At 34.2% G+C, this 26,271-nt stretch overlaps 1 protein-coding gene across 2 annotated transcripts in view; it reads left to right on the top strand.

Moving 5' to 3' along the window:
- Positions 1–26,271, top strand: part of LOC149571276 (MAP3K epsilon protein kinase 1-like) — a 128,284-nt gene that overhangs the window by 83,321 nt on the left and 18,692 nt on the right. Inside the window, exons 17-23 of one of the 2 annotated variants that reach the window (XM_089812837.1) lie at positions 33–124; positions 247–330; positions 450–1,366; positions 21,439–21,833; positions 21,951–22,085; positions 22,638–23,044; positions 23,149–23,263. In XM_089812837.1, coding sequence (XP_089668963.1) covers positions 33–124; positions 247–330; positions 450–1,366; positions 21,439–21,833; positions 21,951–22,085; positions 22,638–23,044; positions 23,149–23,263 — 2,145 coding nt within the window. Of the gene's footprint in view, positions 1–32; positions 125–246; positions 331–449; positions 1,367–21,429; positions 21,834–21,950; positions 22,086–22,637; positions 23,045–23,148; positions 23,264–26,271 lie in introns of both variants that reach the window. The other variant, XM_089812836.1, reaches the window with a different exon arrangement.

The raw sequence follows: 26,271 nt of genomic DNA on the forward strand, positions 1-26,271 counted from the left end.
GTTGCAGAAGTTTTGTGTGATGTTTTTTGCAGATTCCAGTTATCATGAAGTTTGCTCAACCTGACAACTCAAGAGACATCCGTATGCAGGCAGCATATTTTGTACAGCAGTTGTGCCAAACAAGGTGTTATAGATTTCCTCGTCATTTACACAAGTTGTCACATTTTCATTGGTGCTCATATTTTTTTGAAGCTGACGGACTTTTACACTTTTCTCTCCATGGAATTTCATTATCCATGGGGACAGTCCACTGACCTTGCAGATGTTCATTGCATGTGGGGGGTTGCCTGTGTTAGTTGGGTTTCTGGAACCAGATTATATGAAGTACAGGTTGGGTTGCCCAGCACTTTTTTGATTATTTACCTTTCTTTGGTAGCTTTGAGTCATGATTTTCACGTGGATTTTCTCACAGTGATCTCTTTTAATTTCCGTGGGCCTAATTTTTGCAGGGAAATGGTACATTTGGCAATTGATGGCATGTGGCAAATATTCAAGCTTCAGAGTTCTACTCCCAGGAATGATTTCTGTCGAATATCTGCTAAGAATGGCATACTAATTAGGCTTGTTAATACACTTCACAACTTGAATGAAGCAACACGACTTGACTCTGTGGCTGGAGCTGGTGCAACTTCTTCTTTAACAGATGGTGTTACACAACACTCACGGTCAGGTCCACTTGAGCCTTTCCGTCATGTTTTGGGATATCGTGATGTAGCCCAGCCATTCTCTGGTCAGCTGGATCCTGCAAAGATTAGGTCTGGGCCTCTTGACCCCCACCATATGCCAACAGTAACTTTAGAGCCTTCACAGATGTCAATATCACAGTCTCAAAGGTCAGATTTAAGTCATTTTGATTCAAGGCATAGCCCAGGTCAAGCAGAGAAGTCACGTTCAGCATCAGGAGTATTAGATCCTTTAGTAGTCACTAATTCATCAGAGTCTGCAGAAAATGTTTTGTCTATGACAGGAAAAGAACCTCTGTTGGGTTTCTCTAAGGATCATGACCAATTTGATTCAGGGCGTCAGGAGCTTTCTCGATTCGATGCTGATACAGTAAGGCAGCACCGGGGAACGCTGTCAGCACAAAGATTCAGTACAGATCAGTCATGGAAACAGATTCCTCGGTCTTCAAACGGGCTAGCTACAACTGTACAAGTTTCATCTTCTCAGCATGAGTCAGTGCAGCCGTTGATAAGCCTATTGGAAAAGGAGCCACCCTCTAGGCATGTCTCAGGCCAGCTTGAATATATTCGTTATCTCTCAGCGGGATTTGAAAGACATGAAAGCATCTTGCCTCTTTTAGAACATGCATCAGCAGAAAGAAAGACAAATGGTGAACTCGATTATCTAATGTCTACATTTGCAGGTACTTACTATTTTTTCCTTTCTAAGGATAGTTGAGATTCTGTTTAACTTAATGGATATAAGTAGAGCTTGTGCATAGATAGCCTATCATTTGAATCTTCTGATTAAATGCTATGGTAGAGTTGGATTCTCTGCAATATGTGTACATATAGGATCAACTTTGTCATTCCTGCATTGTCTGCTTTAATATGGCCATGGAGAGCAGTTTCTGTGTCTAGACACAGTTATTTTCTGAAACACAACACATTTATTTAAGTTATTTCTATATAAGGTAGTTATTCTCTATCTTGTCTCCACACTATGAATTGCTTTCTAGTATCCTATTTAATTACAGTTGGAAAGACTTACATAGTCTCATGCTTCTTGTCATTTTGATGATGTTTGTATAAAGGAGCGTCAAAGCTGTCATTGCCAATTTGTAAACAATTCAATAGCTTGTTGATGTGATTGGGCTTCTTATAATTTGTTTATTCTCTCCTTTATCAATTCAATATATTTGAGATGATCTATTTCTGAAGGATTACCACCATAAATGGAAAGTTACCAACTCATTCAAATCTGGCTTTTATGTTTACTGTTTAGTAGTTTAGTAACTTGGTTATAATTTTTGCGTTTTAATATTTTATGTCATTTCATGGTTGAAATTTGGAGCCTTTGGGCAGTTTTTCTACATGTATGTTTTACCCCGATATTAAGGCCAGTCAAGTAAGGGAACTTATGGAGTCATTGCTGCTTCTGTGTGGTTATCATATTTTTTGGGGTCCTTATTGGTCAAAGCTTTCAAAATTTGGTCATTTTGGGCTAAAAATGAGTAAAAGCGTGCCAAACTTCAAGCTTTAAAAAGGTCAATCATCTAATGAAATTTTGGTGATCTCATATAGCAAACATCTCTGGTTATCCGTCAGCTCCATCACTCACTTAAAATTTCTGAAATTGGAGCTATGAGTGAAAAGTTATGATCTTTTGAAGTTGGTATATTAATTTTACATTATTTCAAATTTCAAAATTTTAATTTAAAATTAAAATTATATCTCAAGTTTTAAAAGGTTAAGATTTTAAATTCAAATTTCCCAAAAAGGTTAAGGTTTGGAGGTTTTAATTGAGGAAAGACAATGACCTAAAATCGTGAGGAGGTTAAGAGTCAAACAAATTCACATTGCTTGCTGAATTCAAAAAGGTGAACTAACTCAGATACTTGTCCTACTTTCTAGGACAATTGGCTTAGGGTTTAGGATTCAGACTCGAGTTATTTCTCCACTTATACCATTGAAATATTGTGATAGGGTATGCTCATCTTGGCAATTCAGGGAAGTCGATAATCGATACCTGCAATCTGCATAAAATCCATGCATTTACAAACACATATATTTTTAAACTAAATAGACAATGGCAGGAAGTGGTGCATCGTGTAGATCCCAACTAGCAAGTGACTATGACTCCCTTCCTCAACCACATTAGAGACGTCAAACATAAAGAAAATATACACACACACACCATACACATGCAAGTATGGGGTAAGTATCCATAGAAATTGTGTAAAAATGATTTATCTAACATCGTTAAATAATCGAAAGTCATTACATGAACATATATATCGTCATCGAACAATCATGTATACATGAAATAACTTAGTAACTCAACACACATATCAACTGAATATGAAATGCATTTAATCTAATTTGGTAACGAAGTACCAGTAATAATAAAACACAATAATAGAACAGGCCTAAAAGAATCCGGTCAAAACAAATTAGAGAAGTTAGGTAGGGAGAGGTGTAATACCCAAAAATTGGCACATTGCCATGTTAACCAATTCTGGTCTATTCAATCATTTCTAAGTCCTATTTCACTAGGCAATTCCGAGTTTGATACTTGCTACTTGACCTAAGTGTCAAATGCAGAAAACCCTAATCTGCATTAATCACACTCTTTATTTAATTCCTAAGTAGTGACTCAAATTAGCTACATTAAACCTATTGATTAAGTTTAATTTAATTGTAAGTGTTCATACTTTAATTAAATTAAAATTACCTCTTTGGCTAATGTATAAAGGAATTAAATGTATTTAATTTAATAAGATATATCCTCATCAACATCCCAACTTTTCCCATTCTTTTCGGTCAACATCCCGACCTATTCTAAAAGTGAAACCTTAATTTTTGAGAAAAGGTTAAGTGTTAATGGTTAAGGATTTTGGTTGTTGTTAGGAAGTTGAAAAGTCAAATTTCCAACCTTCCCACAAAACTTATCCTAATCCTAACCTCATGAGATTGTAAGAATCAAAACTCCAACTTTGCATAACTACTTCTTGGTTACCTTCTAGAAGTGCAATATGGTGAATTCCCTTATATACATACTTCCTGAATTCGGGCAAATAAGAAAAGAGGTGATTGGACGTATGCACAAATGCATCTATAGAAACGATTTTGAAAGCATGAAGAATATGCAGATTTCCTTTGAGGAATTAAAAAAAATGATCACAGAGCATGCACAAAATGGAATTGGAACTGTGGAGCAAGGGAAAACGAACTATTTGAATTTTGGATGCCCTAATTGATTTGGTCTCGTGGTGTAAATGAAGAATTTGTACATAGTGTGGAAAGTCAGTCAAAGCACCCAAGCTATTTCAAAGAATGCCGGAAGGAGAGATTATTTGGAGCAAAGATGGTTATAGGATAGGCATGGATTCAATATTTTGAAGAACTCTAAACACTTTCCATCAAATGGAAAGTCATATGGAAAGTGAAAATAGAGATGTCTGTGAATTGCTACCTCATGGGGTTTAATGAGTACAATGTCCATGTGATATGAATTCAGTAAGCTGGCTTTTCAAGTTTTAATAAATGGTGCACTAAGAGGTGTCACAGTGAAAATGATACCATGGAGTTTATGATAGATTGATGTTGTATTGCTTATGGAGTTTAATGAGTACTTATGCTTATTGATGTCATAAAGTTGTAGTACTTATGCTTAAAGTTTTATGAGATATTGAAGAGCCATGCGATGAAAATCTTTGCCCGTAAAGATGCAATACTTATGTTTAATGTTGTTGAGAGAAGTGAGATCACCATCTTTGACCGTGAGTGGCGATCATGAAAGACGTGCAATTAGATGTGCTCGGAGCGACCTTCAACACCCTAGGATAGTACTTCTATGTACATCTTTGTTAGGTTCTGTCATGAAGAAATTAAAAAAAGTGGAGTTGGGATCTGTAGATATTGAGATTTGATGAAGGAATTTCAGTGCATCTCAGAATTCATGAAGGTGGTTGTTATGGTTGTAGGCTTGAAATCTTAACGCAACGTATATTGAGCCTCCCTTGTGCAAAACTTCATATTTCTTGGTGTGGATTCCTATATTGTTTGTTTTTGAGATGAGAATTCATTTGTTCACAAACACTAAGATTATATTAGTGTTACATTGGCGCAACGGTGGGGGAGGACGTCGGGATGAGTTTCGGATGCAGGAAAAAAGGGGCCTCAATTTGGGGACGACAGGGGGATGGTGGGGGGGGGGGGGGGGGGAGGTTGCATAGTATACATATATGATTGAAAATGCTAATTATGAAATGATACTTCAATATAACATACCAAATATAGTTGAATATAGAAAAGTGAAATGTGATTCATGAACCATAAGTTCAGACATGAAACTTGAAACTTCATAACCATTTACCAATGACCATTGAACTTAGTAAAATTATAAATACTAAAATTTTTAAACATAATAATGATAATGATAAATGAAAAATATAAACCATACATGGTACCGTGTACCATTTAAGTCAACCATTGACTATGAAATTATCAAATGACAAAGATGAAAGATTCAAAATTCATTGTTCAAATATGAATAAAAAAAAGTCCCATGCTTAAAAAAACAATAAAAAACAACAGCAAAATTAAAAAAAAAAAACTTTTCATGCAACATGCCGGCCGCACCCCCTATGCACCCTGGGCGCACCCCTTGCACACCTTGGGTGCACCCCCGCACCTCAGACACGCTTCCTCGTGTCCCACTTTGGTGCTCCAACCGTTTTGGCTGTGGTGGGGATACTTAGGTGTGCAAAGTACCCGCACTAGGGACGTATGTGCAACTGTTGTGTGGGGTTTTTGACTCGGGTGTGCGTACGTGGGTTACACTAGATTATATTGCTTTTGGTATTCTTAAAGTTTTGAATGTGAAATCATTTATTCGTTTTTGTTAAATACCATGGTTGTACAAGATACCGTGGTTCTACTTTGGGAATTAAAATAAATAATTGTTGTGTTCGAACCTCTATTCTGAAGTAAAGATATCAGTGTCACTTGTAGGAAGTCTCACAATAATGAGATGTATCAACTTGCTGCAAGGACTTGTCTTTATATCCCTCGATTCTCGAGCTATAGATTGTCAAAATTGAAAAGGAGATCGCAGTTTATTTCAGATAGAAGGAAATCGTTGACTAAAGATTGTAAGATAGGATAGAGGCATTGATCAACATGCTATTGGGATAGAGTCAACATTTTAACCATATATGAATAAAGCAACGACTTTGGCAATTTTGAAATGTTTGATGAGAATGATGCACTAACATTGATGCCCATAGTCTACGCAATATAAGGACATAAATTCAGTGGTCTATGCCTCTTGGAATCAACCAATGGATTGTGGTCTTCATTCTATACAGACTAGTCTTTAAGTTGAGTTCAAGTGAGACAAGAGATAGGGTACTAAAGTTGCTCATAGTGCCAAACCTTGTGAGACTTTACATATTGCTTCCGATGGAGATGGGAAAATAAGATATGATACATGTATCTGTTAAACTGATTTCAGATTGCCTTTAGAGTATTTGAAGAAGGCTCAGAAACTTATAGAGAAATGAAAGTTAAATGGAATCCCAAAAGACTAGAAACATAATGCCATGAAATGGGTAGACCAGAATCTAAGTGAGGATTGTTGAGTAATCTTTAGCTGCACAAGCATAATATTTGTTGTGGATTTGAGAGATCTTCTTGGGAAAAGAGTATTACAGGGATGAATTTTGAAACTGTTGCCCTCATTCAATTTAATATTAGTATCAATTACAGAACAATTATACTACTTTTGAAGGTTGCCGATGATTCTGTTGGTTTTGGTGACGGATTTTCTCTAGCACCAAGCTCTGCATCTTCTCCCTCAAATGAAAATCAATCCGAGAATAGGGTTAAGAGGGGTGCTGGACAATCTTTCATGTTTGACAATTGTATTGAGATTGCAAACATAAAAATAAAAAATTAGGCTGTTGTGAGCAAGCAGAATTATATGGCATTTGGTTGGGCATGGCCAAAAGCTCTAAGCAGGCCTATGCTTTATGCAGTGACTAGATTTTCTAATCAAGGTCACTTGTTTGCAGATGATTATTATATTACAAAGTATAGGGTATGTGAATTAAACAAAGATGATGGTCCTTTACGAGCATGTCCTGATTATGTTTATCTAGATTCCAAGTGAAATAGTGTGGTCAATAACACAAGACTTGTATATGGTCAAAGACAAATAATGATACCAGGTTCTCTTCAAACTTACACACAATGGATTGATTCAGGGTGTTTTGGCAGTAGGAATAAGGCGACAAAAAGTCAAAAATATTCTTGCAAGAGTAGTAACAATTGAATTGGTGGATGTTAGAGATGGTTTAAACTCCATCAATGGCCCTTGCTATACGTATATTGCTGGAAGAGAGATGAGTTTTGTGATCATCAAACCAAGCCTATCTGGTTGTAGTAGGAAGATTCTATCGAGTACAAGGCTCTTCCCGAGTCTGAGCAAAAAAACATTGACATTAAACAAAAAGCTGCATTTCAATGTCAGCAACTACCTTAGGCGGCGTTGTGAGTGCTCAAGTGTAGGAGAGAGAGAGAGAGAGAGGGAGACTAAATCAGGGGAGATGATGCTCAAGGATTTCTTGGTCAAAGCCGAAGTTGTCAAAGAAGACTCTCTACTCTCTAATCTTCAGAAAGATTTGTCCAATTTAGAAGTTATGTTGCTCAAGGGGTTCAAGTATCACCTGGAGAGCATTATCCTTTGACTACAAGAGATAAGTATTTTTTATCGATCATGATTTTTATGTAGTTAATTCATGCAATAACATAAAGTATAATGAATCATGTATGCTTCTAGCTTTAGTAGAGACATAGTTTGAGTCTACTATTACTCTCTCAAATTCTTCCAGGATGGATCAAGAAGCATGAGAATGATGAGAGATTGGATTCACAAGGAGTTAAATTACAAGAAATCATGGCATGAGATAATAGTGTTTGAAGAGGATCACCAAGCTCGTGAAGTAGTGTGGCTTCGAATACTCCTCGGTTATTTGAGAAAACTGTAACTTGTAATAATCTCATGCGAGATAAAGAGTCACATGGAGCAAGATATGTTCCATGTTTAGGATCATGTGAGCAGGGTATGCTTTTGTGATAAAAGAAGCAACTAGAGACATGCTTTAGTTGACATCCAAGGATCTTGATCATAGTGGTTCAGAGGGACCAAACCATGTTGAGAAGGTTTCCTTAGTGTTCAAGAAATTGTAGCAGTTAGCGGACTATGATGCATGAGATGGAGTTCCATATTTGTAGATTGAAAGGCCTTTATGTAGACATCTAGGTCATGATATTCTTGGATTGATGGATACTTGTTGGATCGAAAAGCATTCAAGAGAAAAGCTTGATGCATCATGTGTCAAAGGCATGCTTGTTGTCATGAGGGTGAATTGGTGGCACATATCTAGATCAGTTTCTCCAAAAAGAATTAAAATTCAAAGGGATAATGACAATCCATCATAGGAAACCTTGGACGAGGAGGCCAAAAGGTTGATATCTGTTTTAGAGAGAGCTAGTGCACATACTAGAAAAGATATGAGTATGGTGAATATCATATGATTAATATTCATGAACATGCCATACTCTTAATGATATCATGAGGTAACATCTGTTATGGTGGATGTCATTTGAAATTTGTGGATATACTATTACTTCAAATATCATATTGAGGTGATATTCTTCTCTCACAATACATTAGCATACTGTATTGTTTATCTGAAAAGAAATTATCCTCCCTAGCTAAGTGGGAATGTTAATGAATTGTAGCTTTGGTTAGATTATTTCTATCGATGAAATCAAATTCATAAGTGGCTAATCGGCCCTGAGCATTTGATTAGTATCCTTCTTTTGAATACTGCTATGGTTATGGTTATTAATCATGTATATATATATATATATATATAAATATATTTAATATTGTAAATGTACATTATTAAATATACTATATGCTCGATTGAGGTTGATATAACAGTTATTAATCATGTTGTTGATATCAATTGATATATTCATTAGTTAGTGATCGGTCATGAGACATGTCCATGTGGGAGACATATCTCGACACTATTATATATGTAAAGTTCCTTACTAGATTTCAAATTCGTGGCTTGCTGATGCACAATTTTATTGCAGGTATGAACAGTGTTGACAAAGGATGGATTTGTTCCAGAATTTGTAGAAGTTAGTATAGAGATAATATAATATTCTTGAACTTGAAATGTCCTTCGATCCTTTGATGTGCTAGCATTAATTGATTTCGATGCCTTGTTTACTCAGGCAAATCAAGTATACATATCACACGAAAGGTTGTGATGGTGAATGGTCATGTCTTCAAATGGAGACATGGACATTCACAATAACACCAATTCGGTGTAACTAATCATGCCCGATTTGTTTACCGACTTAACACAAGTCTAATGTATTACTAATCATAATGACTACAGTCCGATATAAAGTATAGATCGATAGTGATCTAAAATTGAAGGAATCAGAAATAAGTTTCGATCATGCCTTAAATGATCTCAGAAATATATATATGATTGTCGGTTCCAACTGTGTATGATTCACATACAACAAGGATACGTATGCATATATATACAACAATGTGTGCATCATACTGTTGTACATATATACATATGTATGCTGATCACAGTTTTGTCAGATCGAAGCTATATACTTTAACACTCCCTCTTAGCAAGGGAAGAAAAAGTGCATATATATAAGTTCTCCTTATTTGAAAATTAATATCCTCTAGATATATTTAAGAAAATCAAGTCTCATGATATTCTTTCTAGTTATGGTGTTTACAGAGATATCTAGTCTCATGATATCTACCATAAAAGATCATGGTATATCCATAGATATTATGTCACGTAATATCCACCAGGAGTTTGAACATATTGATCTTCGACAGATATCAAGTCACATGATATCTATCAACATGCTCTTTTAACTATCATGATTTTCCATAAAGATCAAGTCACATGATATACATCATGATAGTAATCTAATAATTATAAAGTCGTCACCTTATATTATTAGAATCAACATTTCAGTATAAAAGATTGTTACCTTTTAATAATGTACATAGGGTAGGCCCATAAGTCATAGAATCACACATGACAAAACAATTTACACTTTAAACATCTTTATTAAAATAATACAAATTTACAAAGTTGAGACTCAATCTCATAAACATACATTTTAACCATACCAAGTTTCTTTCAGAAATGATCAACCTTCACTTTAGGAAGAGCCTTGGTGAGAATGTCAGCTGTTTGGTCACTTGTATCAATATATTCCAACTGAATAGCTCTTCTTTCCACCATGTGTCTTACGTAGTGGTAAGGAATTTCTATATGCTTGGATCTATCATGAAATACTGGATTCACAGATAACTTGATACAACTTTGGTTATCACAGTGAATAGTGGTAGGTTTCATAGGCTCATAGAATAAGTTAGAAAGCAACTTTCGAAGCCACACTGCTTTTCAGTATAACTCTGAGCAACAAAAGTTGCTTTCTGCAGATCCAAGAGATCATGGTTGATCCTAAGCTGAAACAACATCTTGATGTGCTCTTATGGTCTTTTACACTTCCGGTCAAATCAAAATCAGTATATCCATGTAACTCCAAGTTGGTATTCTCATATTTAAGTTCATACCCAATAGTGCCTTGGAGATACCTTAATACATGCTTCAAAGCAACAAGATGAATTTCACAAGGTTCACACATGAACTGACTTAACGCATTCACAACATTGCAGATATTAGGTCAAGTATTTACAAGATACATCAGAGACCCAAGTATCTGTCTGTATAAAGTGGGATCAACTAGTCTGGATTCAACACTTGCTTCCTTTAGCATGTGTAAGTTGGTTTCCATAGGTGTTGACATAGGTTGACAGTCCCACATTACAAATCTTTTTAGAATATCAACAATATACTTCTTCTAATGCAGGAAACCAGACTTTTGACGAACTTTCAAACCAAGGAAGTAATGAAGAATTCCTAAGTCCTTCATTTCAAATTCAGAAGCCAAATCTTTCTTACACTAATTAATGAGATGTTCTTCCCCTGTAATCAGAAGGTCATCAACATAAAAAATTAGAATCAACATATCACCTTTAGTTACCTTAAAGTAAAGATTTGGATCAGCAACATTCTTGGTGAATCCAAGACTTAGAAGGTATTTATCAATCCTTTCATACTAGGCTCGGGGAGCTTGTTTGAGTCCACATAGAGCCCTCTTCAATTTACATACATAAGAGGCAGCATCATGAGTCACAAATCCTTCTGGTTATTCCAAGTATACTTCTTCCTCAATTTTTCTATTTAGAAAAACAATTTTTACATCCATTTGGTGGATTTTCCAATCTTTGGCTGCTGTAATGGATATTACAGCTCTAACTGAGTTATACTTGGCAACTGGTGCAAAAGTTTTTTCAAAGTTAATTCCTTCCTTTTGAGAAAACCCCCTTGCCACAAAACAAACTTTATGTTTTTCAATGCTACCATCTGCAACATACTTTGAAGAGCCATTTGGAAGAAACAACTGATTTTCCTTTAGGTCTACAAAATATATCCCAAACATCATTTTTTAATATCGACTAATATTCTTCTACCATTGCATCTTTCCAAGCTTAATGTTTAAGTGCTTCTGAAGCGTTTGAAGGTTTAGGATTTGGACTCTCACACATGAATGCATTGTATGTTGGTTTTTGAGGTCTTTTGCTTTCTCTGAAAGTCCTTGAAGGTGCTGCAAATTCATCTCCTTCCTGTATAATTCTTCTTGCCCAAAGCGGCCTTTTAGAATTACTAAGACTCTCTTCTTGAGTCCCAGGAAGAATCTTAGTTTCATTTGACATCTCTTCAAGGGACTCCCTTTGAATCTTAGGAGTAGGAGCCTCTTCTCGAGGACAGGATAAATCATCTGAGTTTGGTTCATCTGAAGTTTTGCTCTTTTGAAAGCAATATTTTCTTCAAAGATGACATCTCTGCTGAGTTCTATTTGTTTCTGTCTAGGTATGTAGATCTTGTATCCTTTTATTGTTTCACTAAAAACAATAAGAATTCCTTTTCTTTCAATAGGTTCTAACTTTGTCCTTTTCTCTTTAGGTACATGAATATACACAAGACATCCAAATATCCTTAGATGACAAATGTCAGGTTTATTTCCTAAAAATGTTTTTTCAGGAGTTTTGTTGTCCAAATATGAGTGAGGACATCTATTCTGAATATAGATTGTTGTATTAGATGCTTTGGCCCAAAATGACATGCTCAAGTTTTGATCAAAAAATCATAGCCCTAACAGCTTCTACAATAGTTTGTTTTTCCTTTTAGCAACTCCATTTTGTTGAGAATTGTAGGGAATTGTGAACTCCCTCTTAATCCCAACAAGTTTGTAGAATTCTTTAAATATTTCAGAAGTGTATTGTTTCCCATTATCTGTTCTCAGAACTTTAATTTTCTTTTTTGAGGAGTTTTCAGTGATAGTTTTTAATTCTTTAAACTTAGAAAGAATCTTTTCAAATTCTTTGCACCTAAGGAAGTATATCCATGCCTTACTTGAAAAATCATCAACAAATATCACATAGTACAGGAACCCTCCTATGGATGGTGTAGACATGGGTCCACATAGGTCAGAGTGTACCAGTTCTAACACATATTTGGTTTTGCTCAAACTATGAGGAAATCACTTCTTAGTGTTTTTCCCTAAGGCACAACCTTTGCAAGATTCACTGTGAATATGAGTTAATTTAGGCATTCTAGTCACCAACTTCTCCATAGATATTAGAGCACAGAAGTTGATATGACCTAATCTTCTATGCCATATTTTGTTTGAATCTGAAGTCTCAAGAACAAGTGCAAAATTTTTCTTAGTGCAAAGCTCATATAGTAGTCCTTGTCATACTCCTATTGTTAGAGCCTTCTTTATAGTTGAATTCTTAGGCCATGCTAGTACCTTACCTTCCATGAATGTAATTCTATGACCATCATCTTCAAGTGCAGATATAGATATTAAATTCCTTTTAATACCTGGTACATAAAGAACTCTAAAAAGTTGAATAGAATTTCCAGATTTCAATTTGATGGTGTAGTTCCCAATTCCTTTTACGGAATGTGCAGAATCATCATCAATTGTAACTTCTTCATCCGTTTCTATTTGCATGCTTTCTAGGTTATCTTGACATCCAGTGATGTGTCTTGAAGATCCACTGTCAATTATCCAAGTGTTGGATTTGGTTGAAATTTGACTAGACAATGCTGAATAGAAGGCATATTGCTCAAGTTCATGATCTTCATTTGATTTATTAGTTTTGGCAAATGATGCTTGAAGTTTAGATTGATCAGGACAATTTAGTGCATAATGCCCATACTGATCACATCTGAAACATTGAATTTTGGACAAGTCTTTCTTTTGTTTTGATTGTCCTTTTCCATGAAAGTTTCTTTTCCTTTTGTTCTTCTTCTTCTTTCCCTTCTTATGAGAGTTGGTGTTAAGAACTTGAATGTCTTCACCTAAGGTTTTATGTTTTCCTTTAATCATTAATCTCGATTCTTCTTGAAAACAATTAGATCTCAATCAATCTAGTTTTGGTATTTTAGAACTTGCACTTATATTTTGTACAAAAGACTCCCAAGAATTTGGTAATCCTCCTAACACTATTAGTGATAACTCTTGGTTGTCAATCTCGTAACGAACAAAAGATAATTGATCTCTCAGTTCTGTGATTCTCATGAAGAAGGCATTCACTGTTTCTCCTTTATTCATGCTGATATTATTCATTTGCCTTTTAAGAACAAGTTTTCTCCCAGTGTTAATTACTATGAATGCATTTTCAAGAGCTTTAGACATGCGATATGCTGTAGCATGTTTTGCCACACTAGGTACTATGTGATCTCGTACTGCATCCACGATAATCTTTATGGCTTTCTCATTATTTTCTATCCATTTTTGTTTTCTCTGGATCATCTTTAGGTTCTTTTTCTTCTCTTACAAAAGATTCCAATTTGTTTTCTTTTAATAACATTGTTATACAAAGTTTTCGGGATTCAAAGTTATCAACACTTGTAAGGTGGTGTTTGAATCTTAACATGTTTGTTATCTTGCAGAGAAATGAGAGACGACAATTTAATGTGAAATCTGATCTCTTAATGAGATCTCTCCTTAACAAGACTCTGATACCATGCAACGTTTGTTACCAGATTTCATATTTGTAGTTTGTTGATGCACAATTTTATTGCAAGTATGAACACTGTTGACAAAGGATAGCTGCAAATGTACTAACATGGCCACTGTAATTGATGATTTCCAAATGCAGATTTGGATCTCATATAAATATGAGAGGAGACATGTCTCTTCAAGAGACATGTCTCTATAGTTAATCACCATTTAGTCAATAAATAACTATATGTATAATGGACCTTTAAACATATATATTATTTTAATATATTAACCATATATGTAATATAATATAATATTATAATATTATTATATAATAATATATAATGCATAATATATATATTTATTATATTACATATATAATATATATAAGATATATAATGCATTACATATATAATGTATATTAGATACTTATCTTAAGGATAATTTACCATCAATATGGTAGCTCTGATAAATTCAATTTGATAGAGGCTACAACAAAGTTATGTCCCGTAGAGACATGTGGTATTGAAACATATACATTCAAGAGCTTCATAACACAATAGTCTCTTCGGATTATAAGAGCCCAATTAGTTAAGTAATTAATGAATGCATAGATGTCATTATATATATATCTATATATATATATATATATATATATATATATATATATATATATATAGACACACACACACACACACACACACACACACACACATATCAATCATATGAGACATAAAACAATGTTCATATAAATCATGAATACAAATAGTCAAAGTAATGAGTATATCACTTTGACTGATGCTATACTTCAACACTCCCTCTTAGCAAGGGAGAAGTGAAAAAAAACATTTTATGAGATATCAATATCAAGGATATCTGTACACAACATATTATCTAACTTTAACACTTTGAAATAGTGACTTGTCAAATAACTACAATCACAATGTTATAAACACTATCATAACATATATTATGATCTCTAATTGTCCGAAACAATATCTAGAGTAATCATAATGCATTTGTTGTCAATGATCTCTAATTACCCGAAACAATATCCAGAATTTTTATGATAACAAGCCTATTATTTGCAAGATCGTTATCTTACAAAGATTTCCTTGTGTCTGTTCGTTATCATGCTGTCCAACAAAATCTGGCCCAAAGAACCATGATAATAGGTCTACCATTTATAAGATCGTCATCTTATAATGGTTACCTTCTATTTATATATGTCAATGAAAGATTGTCACCTTTCATTACATATCATAAGTGAAATAGTAACCACCATGAATCCAGTTAGAGGGTGGTACAAAGGCTTTCACCTCAATTCACTCTCACAGAGAAGAATGCATTACAATGAATTTCACTCAAAACTTCTCGTAGAGAAGATATCATTAATAAAGGATTGCACCTCAAAATGCTCCCTCTAAACATCAATCCTGGGAAATCAGGTCCTCTAGTTACTTCCTCAGAAATGCTTTTTACCCAAGGATGCCTGTTGAACTCATCATTCTCTCATGATATACGTAGGAGTAGGCCCATCAACATCATGCAGTCACCCACATGTATTTCTAGACTCCCTTTGAGTATCAATCTTCTAAGCTCTTGCATTGCCTTCGAAGAAGTGTCATACTCCCTCTTAATGCAGAAGAATCTAATAATCTTAATCATCAAAGATGTTTTCTTGAAGAGCCTCACTTTATCCATCTTAATCATCAGGGTCTTTGGAACTACTATCATTAGATTTAGTCTGCACAATATTTGGTAGCATATGTGAAGTACCGACCTTCTTTTCCTATAAGAATATCAAACATAAAGGAAAAGATCAAAGCAAATAACCCTTATAGTATGTATAGAATTACAAATAAATGAATATGTAAATGTAAAAGATACAAGTACATATCTGCCCATGAGGGTCATGGAATATCTCCTTTTCTAAGGATGGTTCAAGTGGAAATAAAACCCCACAATGTGAAATTCCCACTCTTATATCATTGAACACTTTTACATCACATCAAATTTGACGACTTCATTCTAAGTTCCAACATGCTCTTTTCATCCATTGAAGCTCCAAACATTCATTAAGCTTAATAGTAGGAACAAACACAAAATCGTTCGTAATACGCCAATAGCTTGATTGAGTATGATTGTGCCACTTGAATGACTCTACATATGTCAAGTATCATTTATCATTTATCGTAGATGGTTCAATTGAAGTCACCACTTTCGTATGATGCACACAAGGGGTAGGCTCATTAAAATCACATAGTTGCATGAATTTCAGTCCTCTTGACTGTTACAATTTTATCGATCATTGAAGATTCCACCATAGCATGGTTTACTCCTTTTGAATCAATATGATCGAGTTCACTAAAGGTTGATGAAACCATATCCTCTATCTGCTCCCTCTCTTCCAAGGTTGCAGCTGATGAAATTTCAAATGTCCGGCTCCCTCTTAATCTCAATCTTAGTCTCCTTCCTCCTGTAATAACATTCTCGGAGGAAAAGATCAAGGCAAATAATTCTTATAGTACATATAGAAATACAAATAAAAATGTTCGTATTTTAACTTATGCCATAAGAAAAATATTAGTGATGTATAGAAGTCAGAATATAAATGTATTTCATCTTTACCTTTTGTATTCTCATAATGGATCTCTTTCATGGTTACCAAACATTATATCGATTTATCAAATATCATTTTGAATAAATGTATGTATATTAATACACATTTTACAATATTCAATACAAAACATATTATATATTCATTAACTTAATAATGTAGAGGTATATCTAATAAAATATATGTGTATATTATTCAATAATAATATCAAGAAGAACATGCGTTACACTCACCTTTATAATCATGTGCCTTCATCCATGTTGCCATCCTTCGCTTAGTAATTAAGATTTTATTATAGATTACAACCATTCCCATTTACTATAATCCACTATGAAATATGCCCATGTATTTATTATAACCAATATATGTAAATATATATAACCCTTAAGAGGCTATTAGACCTTCAACTAGTTAATGAATTTATATATTTAACTTAATGCTCTCCACCAAGATTATCTTGGATCAATTTAGGTCTTTCTATTTTAATCTTTTCTCCAATATACAATTCATATTAAAAAATAATCATTTATGAATTAATACTTGATTCTATTATTATATATATTTATATAATATAAATACATATAATACATTATATATATTTATATAATATAAATACATATAATACATTATATATATATATAACGAAAACTTATGTCTGTATATTCATATCATTATACAAGGGAAGATTCTTTATACTAATCATACCTTAGTAATGAATATGGGATCCGATAACTCTAGCTGCTTCACAAAATTATTCTCCACATATGTCGTCTGTATGGAATATAGTGTGTGTCTGCTCATCACTATATATATATATATATATATATAACGAAAACTTATGTTCGTATATTCATATCATTATACAATGGAAGATTCTTTATACTAATCATACCTTAGTAATGAATATGGGATCCGATAACTCTAGCTGCTTCACAAAATTATTCTCCACATATGTCGTCTGTATGGAATATAGTGTGTGTCTGCTCATCACTTCATGACACGTGGTCCTCATAGTGGTATGCCTCTCTAGTCAACGATAAAGGGAGTGGTGGGGTCTTTACAGTGTTTGGGTGTATTGTTTCTCCACTAATCGCCGCAATCCATCTTTATTTGTCTTGTGTAACATTTGCTTCAAGCTTGAGCTGGCAATCATTATTTCAATTATTCATTTTCCAGTGCTCTATAATGACTTTGTTTTGGATTCATCACTACCTACACTTCTTACGAAAATAAATAATCCTTGATGGCTTCTTCATTCCAACACTGATATTTGCCTCATGTGCTGACTCAGATTCTGTGTATATAATCTCTCCTGTCATTGTCTGTTTGCGATCTTAATATTGGATGTTGTTAACCATAATCGTTCCATTTTAGGTTCCATTATATTTGAACTTTATTGGAATCGATAGATTCATACTTCAAGTTATTGTATGTCTTTGTCATCTATATTTATATACCCTTCAGGAGGCCACCACATACCTCAAATATCCATGATGTTAATGGTTTATATTCTTAACATGATTATTTGTTTCTTGGTTTGATAGATATCATAGTTAATAGAACTTTCAGGATTATTTGAAATTTTTGTTCCCTATAGATACAACGGTTAGTTGTCTTGACTCTTCATGACCACCGATTCTTATTAATCATTCATAATGTTATCAATTAGATGATGGCTCACCTCCATGTCTGAATAGATATTGTAATCGATGTTTTAAACAATCATCTGTATAGATTGCCAGGCACATAACCATCTTCAATCATAACCATTTCTGATGGTCTCTGTATGTTGAAACTATGACTCCTTTAATAATTATTTATTTAGTGGTAAAGATTGCTTTCAGTAATTGCACCATATCCCTCTTGGAAGGCCCTTCGTAATGATGATAAGGGAAATTGTGTGTACAAAGCATACATGTTGGATTGCTATTCACAGTTAAATTTCTTGCTTAGTCTGTAATATGTATTACAATTTTGTATCTATGAAATGATAAATAAATTTCTGCATCTGTGAAATAATAAATAATTTTCCACATATCTGCACTGTGTACAGATATTTTATTTTATTTTTCCGTTCCTTTCAAGGAGTTGATAATTGTGTTTCCCTCTGTTCTCCTTCTCTAAGTTCCCTCCATGTGTAGGACAAACTTCTGAATTTCTATGCTTTTCTTATATATTCTGATGATTGCAGTCATCGTCTCCCTTAGAGTCCAACTTCATCGATACTCTACGGTCCATCCTTGTTATTAGTTATTGCTACCTATGCACTCTCCAATTTATTGTTCTGGAAGTGTATTATTCTTTCCACATACTTTTTGATACATTTGCAGTTGGCTCTGATACCATGTTAATTTTAGGGTAGCTGCAAATGTACTAACACGGCCACTGTAATTGATGATTTCCAAATGCAGATTTGGATTTGATATAAATATGAGAGGAGACATGTCTCTTCAAGAGACATGAAGAGACATCATCACCATTTAGTTAATAAATAACTATAACTCACCTTTATATATATATATATAATATTAATATATTAACCATATATGTAATATAATATAATAGTATTATATTATTATATAATAATATATAATGCATAATATATATAATATAATATTATATTACATATATAATATATTATATATATAAGATACTTATCTTAAGGATAATTTACTATCAATGAGGTAGCTCTGATAAAATCAATCTGACAGAGGCTACAACAATGTTATGTCCCGTAGAGACATGTAGTGGTGAAACATATACATTCAAGAGCTTCATAACACAATAGTCTCTTCTGATTATAAGAGCCTGATTATAGTGAACAATATCATAATGATAAACATGATAAATCTGAAAATCTAAATCTAAATATGCTTAAAGCTATATGCCCAAAGGCTAGAGGGCTGCCATATAGTAATAAGTATCAATGTATCATAGTCATGTTCATGTTCAACATAAAAAACATAACATAGAAAAATAAAGCATACTACTGCTCCTATTCTGCCTCTACTGCATTTGGAGGGGTGGGGCCCACTTCGCTACCTAGTAAGGAGCCTTAAAATTATTTTTTAATATTCACTTTTTAATTTTTTTGCATAATTTTTTTTTAAAATTTAAAAAATAAATAAATTTGGGGACGGCTGGCCATACTTGGTACGGCTGGGGGACATGTAGGCGTCCCCTTCCTGTACCGGTTCTCAGCCGTCCCTGAGTTTCGGGGACGTCCCCTAGTAATTTGCCTTTTTTGGGGACGGCTGGGGGACATCCCATACCTGTCCCCTCGTACTCGGGACGTCCCCGTTTCCGAAACTCGTGTTTTTAGGTGAGGTGCGTGTCTCCAAGGAACATAGGTCACGACCCATCGTGGTTGTGACTTTCCATGGTAGGCTCTTTGTTAATACCTTAAATGCCATCGGTCAACTAGTTAGTCGATCAACATTATGATTATGCAATCAGTTATATTAGAATGTAGTTTGATTAATATATTTTTAAAATGATTGTTATATATATATATATTATATTAATTTGTTTACTAATATTGCATAATGATAATATTCATGTGTGTGTGTGTGTGTGTGTGTGTGTGTGTGTGAATTAAGTATGTAATATTATATCACACACGCACATATTTTATCTTCAATAGGTTTTATCCAACAGATACTACAATGGCATTAACAATGTCAACTCATAGGGTTGGGCGAGTCATGCCCCAAAACTCGGTTAGTCGAGTCAGTGAGTGGTAGAGCTCAACTGGGCTGACCAGCTTGCCAACTCGCCAAACTCGCCTATCTTGCGGCGTGTTTGGGGACTTCAATTTGAACTTAATCACCTCTGCAAATTTGCACATTATTCTGATTCTTTAATATGTTTTTGTATGGAAAAACCCAGAACAAGCCCAACTTCCAAATGAAGTTTTGCCCAAACCCACGAGCCATATCCTCAAACCCAAACCAGAGTTAGAACTGGAGCCAGCAACTTAGCTTTAGACCAATCTATTATACTTTTGTAAGCAATTGGGTATTTGTTAAATTATATTTATAATCCAAACAAAAATGTCGAGCTAAGTGTTAGATTAGCTGTGAATAATCTAAAGTCTTGGAGTATTTAGTTGGGAAATAATCTTGTTTGTGTAGGTTTGTGGGGACTGTTTGGTCAGATGTAGTGACAATGTATCTTTGATGTTTTTCGTGGCCTGAGCTGTTGATCATGCCTAATGAGAGTTCTCTCTCTTTGATCTGTATTTGGAACTTCTTTTGGAAGTGCTTTTCTTCCATTTCAATGCAGTTGAATCTTGCATAGAAGTCTACTTTCTTTTACAATCTTTAATGTTAGGGTTTCTTATTTGCAGTCTACTGCAGGTTTTTCCTCTTCATTTTATTGTTCTTGTGATTTGCAATGTGCATTGCCTAAATGATACAAAGTATGCCAAGCTATTGTTGCGTTTATTTTTAACTCTTTTAATTGTAACACATATGTATCTCCATGTTTTCTCCATAGCTTGATCTGAACCATATAATTGTACCATGACCAATAAATACGTGTTTGATGATCTTACTGTTTTTCATGTTTATGCTTTTAATGAATAAGTTCCTTCCATACTCCTCATTGAATGTTACAACAATCAGTCAGATCATAGAATAAAACTATTTTGCTATATGGTATGGCATCAACCTGATATATTTCTTAATATGTTACTTTGAAAGAAAGCCTATAGCAAAGTGAATTAGGGAGGTGGGAAGAAACGTTAGCTTTTCATCTTGTTGTTCTTGTTTTGGGTATTTATATTGATTTCCAAATGCACTGTTATATTGATTTTATTTATTAGTGATCTATTAAATTTGTTCTTCATTGATTTCATAATTATTATTCCATCTAAACTTGTATTTTGTAAAGTATTATCACGGAGCTTTGGTGGTGCAAAAAAGTCTGACATTATTTCAGATATTTCAGAGAATGGTAGAGATAATGGAACTGTTGAGTTGAGTTCAAAATTGTCACCAAAATCAAACAAAAAAAATGGGCCACCAGTGTCTGGAAATGGCACAGTTGCTGGGGAGGGAATCGCTTCCACGTCTGGGCTTGCTTCACAGACAGCATCAGGCATTCTTTCTGGGTCTGGAGTCCTAAATGCAAGGCCCGGGAGTGCAACATCATCAGGCATACTTTCCCAGATGGTACCAATACTTGATGCCGAAGTTGCAAGAGAATACTTGGTGAAAGTAGCAGACCTGCTGCTGGAATTTTCTCGAGCAGATACTACAGTCAAGCTTAGTATGTGCAGCCCAGGCTTGCTAGTTCGCCTCTTCCAGATGCTTAATAAGTTTGAATCTCCTATTCTTTTAAAGGTACATCTTTTGGTCAATTTTCAAAAGTAAGAGTTACAGTGTACAACTATGGCCAAGGGAATTATCAATCATGCCATATGTCATAATTCAATCATTGTGATTGTTGAGTTCTTGCAGATTTTGAAATGCATCAATCAGTTATCAACTGATCCAACTTGTTTAGACTATCTGCAACGAGCAGATGCAATGAAGCATCTTATCCCTCACCTTGAGCATCATGATGGACATCTTGTTTCTCAAATACATGGTGAAGTAAGTATCTAGAAGATTAAACTCTTATGAGCAATAATATCATGATATTGTCAACTGTTCTGTAGGATTGTTTGTAATCTTTTATAGCCTGGCCAAGCATATTTTGCTTATTCTTGTTATTATTTTACATGATAATAATAATAATCAGATTGGTCATAATCACAACTAATATAAAAATGGTCTTCCTGCAGAAATCTCTAACGTTATAAACTTTGTTTCTACCTTATTACTTTGGGAGTGGTTACTGTGTGATTTCATAATTGCACTTTTCATTTTAAACTATATAAGATGTGTCCCTATGATATATAACAATTAGATTTAGTAGAATATAGAAATTTGCTTTGTAAGTCAATTTCTTGTTCCATAATGCAAGGTACATAATTATTTTTTGTCTTGGCCATATTTTTGACCAACAAAATATGGCTACACCCCTGATCATCTGTGACTCAATTATTGTATTCTGTCAATATTCTTATAGATTTTTAAATCAATTACTTTTATAAATATACCATTTTACTAATTCTAACTCTCTGGGTTATCCGAACTTTGAAGGCACTCAATGCATTATACAGTCTTTGTAAGATAAACAAGAGAAGACAAGAACAAGCAGCAGAAAATGGCATCATTCCACATTTAATGCATTTCATTATTACAGACTCTCACTTAAAGCAGACTGCTTTGCCTTTACTCTGTGATATGGCTCATGCCTCTCGCTATACCAGGGAGCAACTGCGAGTGCACAATGGGTTGGATGTTTATTTGAGCTTACTGGATGATGAGCTTTGGGCAGTGACTGCGCTAGATTCACTTGCAGTTTGTCTAGCTCATGATAATGATCATCGGAAAGTTGAGCAAGCTTTGCTCAAGAAGGAAGCTGTACAGAAGTTGGTCACTTTCTTTGAGCGTTGCAGTGAACAATCTTTTGTCCATATACTTGAGCCATTCCTTAAGATAATCACGTATGCTGTCCTCCTTTTACATCTAGATTGATATTTGTGGTGATATATTTGTTAACATTTTGTTTAAGCTTTCTTTTAACTAATAACAAGGGATTCTAATGCAGAAAATCTGCTCGCATAAATACAACGCTAGCTGTGAATGGACTGACTCCATTACTTGTGGGAAGGCTTGATCATCAAGATGCAATTGCTCGACTCAATCTACTCAAGCTGATAAAGGTTGGTTTGTTTCCTTGTTTGAAGAGATATAGTAGCAATTTGCTTTATTAGCTCAGTAATTTATGTAGGATTGGTTTTTGTTGCTGAAAAGCAGACATAAATGTTCCATCATGGAAATCCTTTTTGGTGAGAAGAAACAAATAAATGAATGTGCAGGACTTATGACAGTTTCTAAAAATGCCTGAATAATTGAGAGTCCAGACATTGTGGGGTCCAGTCTGACCATTGAAATTTCTCTTAGTTATCCCATTTTTTCAATATGGGTCTTTATTGGCTAGCATGAAATGTATTTATAAATATTTTTATCTTGTTGGAAATATGCCATCCTTTCTCCTGTTTATTTAATTATTAATTTATTATCCTATGTTGGGCATATTATTTGTGTATTGTGCATATCTATTCATATTCTTTTTACGGATTCTTTGCATAGTATTTTTTGCTATGCTTTCTGCTTCTTACTCATTTTATAATGGACAAGGTGTAATGTTCCCTTGTTGGTTCTCGATTGAAGGTAGGAATCTGCATAAAATTGTTAGTATAATGGAAAATATATGAAATTTATATTAGAAACATGAAACTAATAGTATAAAGACTATCCCGTCTAACCCTTCCTAATCCTTTGGAAGAAACTCCTTCCAAATCACCTAACCCTCTAGTGAGAATTGCTTCTCGATTAGGTAATCGTCATATAAGAGCATCTTCCTAAGGCCTCTTTTGGGATCTTTGATTATTCACTTGGTAAAGATCCCATGTCTACCAAGTCTCCCATCTCTAACATATGCATATGTTTGACCACTACAATATATATTGCCTCTAAGGGATTCTCCATAAATCCCTTCCCTAGGATTCCTATTTGGAATCCGACATTCACCCTGGAATGCCCTCTATCTCTGATGTCCCTCAAGAGAGGCTCTGCATCCAACTAGATGCCCTCTAAGTGTTCCCTTAATGATTAAGGAATTCTCTTTATTAATAGTAAGTTCACATACCAGTTTGGTCAATGTTTATTGTTAATGCCCAATCCTCTTAGTATGTTCTTTATAGTAGTCCTCTTCTATATCCTTTGTTGGCTCTTTGCTATTTTATTGTCGGGTACGACTTAAGTGATGACTAGCGAGTTTTGGAACTGTAATTCTGTGTGTTTATATCCTCGAATATGTCCAATCGTTATTGTTGTTCGTCATAGATTTCCCACGGTGATGGTTGTTCTTGTCAATTTACTATTCTTCCTTTCCGTTTAAAGGCCCTCCAACTATTCGTCTCTTACTATCTGCTTTGGATTCACATAATTGATCGCTTCTGGCTCTGTCCACGCCTCTAGTTGTTGTCTTATTTGCGGTTATGTTATCCACGTTTGAGAAGTGTATGGTGTCTTGATGATTGCCTAAGGTTTGTTTCCTTGCCCTGTGCGATGTTTTATTCGCTGTTGATGATACTCTTTTGCTTTCGATTGAACAACTTGTATTTCATGTGTGTTGGATAATGGACGGTATGGATCCTTGTCCTGCGTGGCTTGGTGCTCGGAAGTTTGTCGTTCCTTTTGGATGTCTTTGCTTCTACAAAGATACTTTTGCCAAAGTCTGTTGGGCTTCCTCACATAGATATTCTGTTTTATCCCTTCTACCTTCGGTTCATGTTTGTTATATATGCCTTCCTCCTTGACTAGTCGTGTTTCTTGGGAAGCGACTAATTGTATCGGAAGTAATAGTTTATTTGTCATTTTGTCAATGGTATTAGTTTGTAGTTTAGTTATTGGTTATTTGTATTTTATTATTTTTAATTGTTATTAGTATTTAGTTATTTATTATTTGTAATATGCATATTATTTTCTTATTTCCTCATTTATAAAATATGAATTTCTTGTGTAGGAAATTACATCCATTATGGTTATTACAAAAAAAGGAATTTCTTGTGTAGGAAATTACATTCATTATTATTACGGGTTATTACACAAGGTTACCGGTTTGGGTTCAGGTTCAAAGATCTGTGTTGCCGGTATGACAAAATTTTCAAAAATGCAGTTTGGGTTTGTTAATACAAAAACATGTAAATTTTTTATACTCACATTCATATATACAGTCTATAAGCATGGATTAAGATTAGGATGCCACATAATATCATATAAACAACAAAAACACCACAAGTGTGTAATCATATCATCATGATTATACCATCATAAATAAATCATAACATCTAGTTCAAATATCATTGTTTGATTTTCAAATTGAACTAATGGTTAATTCTTCTTCTTCTTCATATTCATCTTCATCAATGATATTAGTTGAATAACAAATAATGTCAAGGCCTGTTGGATTAGCTATATCGACAATATTATCACTCTCGAGTCCTCCAGCGTATCGATTGCAAGCTGAGAACTAGAAGCATCCTAGTCTGTATGCTCTGGATTTATATCCCACATCTTTGTCTCCCCTTCTTTATATTCTTATTTGGTGTGGGAAAGGAGATGCAAGTTGGAATGCACATATACTAAGTTTTCCACACTTTTTGATTGTACTTTATTGTGTGGATGAAAGATTATGCAATTCAGTTTTTTTGGATGCAGATGAACTAGCAACCTATAAAGACAAACAAAATAAACAATTAAAAGAGAATTATTAAAGTTAATAAAATCTCTCGCAACCTAGGTAAGAGCCTACAACACAACAATAAATTGTGAGCCTCTTATTTAAGAGGTCTTGGGTTCGAGTTTACTTAAGCTTAATAAATAATAATAATATATTACAACACATATTAATAGTTAATATTGGCTTCGGCCTCTTATTGATCAAATTTACTTTTGTAGCAACCTATAAAGACAAAGTAAATTAAAATTATAGGTAGAACTTGTGATATTTTGATTGCAAGAAGTTGCAACATTTGAAACTTTTACCCATGGAGATAGCATGAATTATGAGCATCCCTTCTAAATTGTGAGCCTCTTATTTAGGAGGTCTAGGGTTTGAGTTTACTCAAGCTTAATAAATAATAATAATATATTACAACATATA

This window comes from Cupressus sempervirens, chromosome 2, assembly GCF_028749045.1.
Source record: "Cupressus sempervirens isolate cs-2001-9-10 chromosome 2, ASM2874904v1, whole genome shotgun sequence".
In the NCBI taxonomy this organism is placed as follows: domain Eukaryota; kingdom Viridiplantae; phylum Streptophyta; class Pinopsida; order Cupressales; family Cupressaceae; genus Cupressus; species Cupressus sempervirens.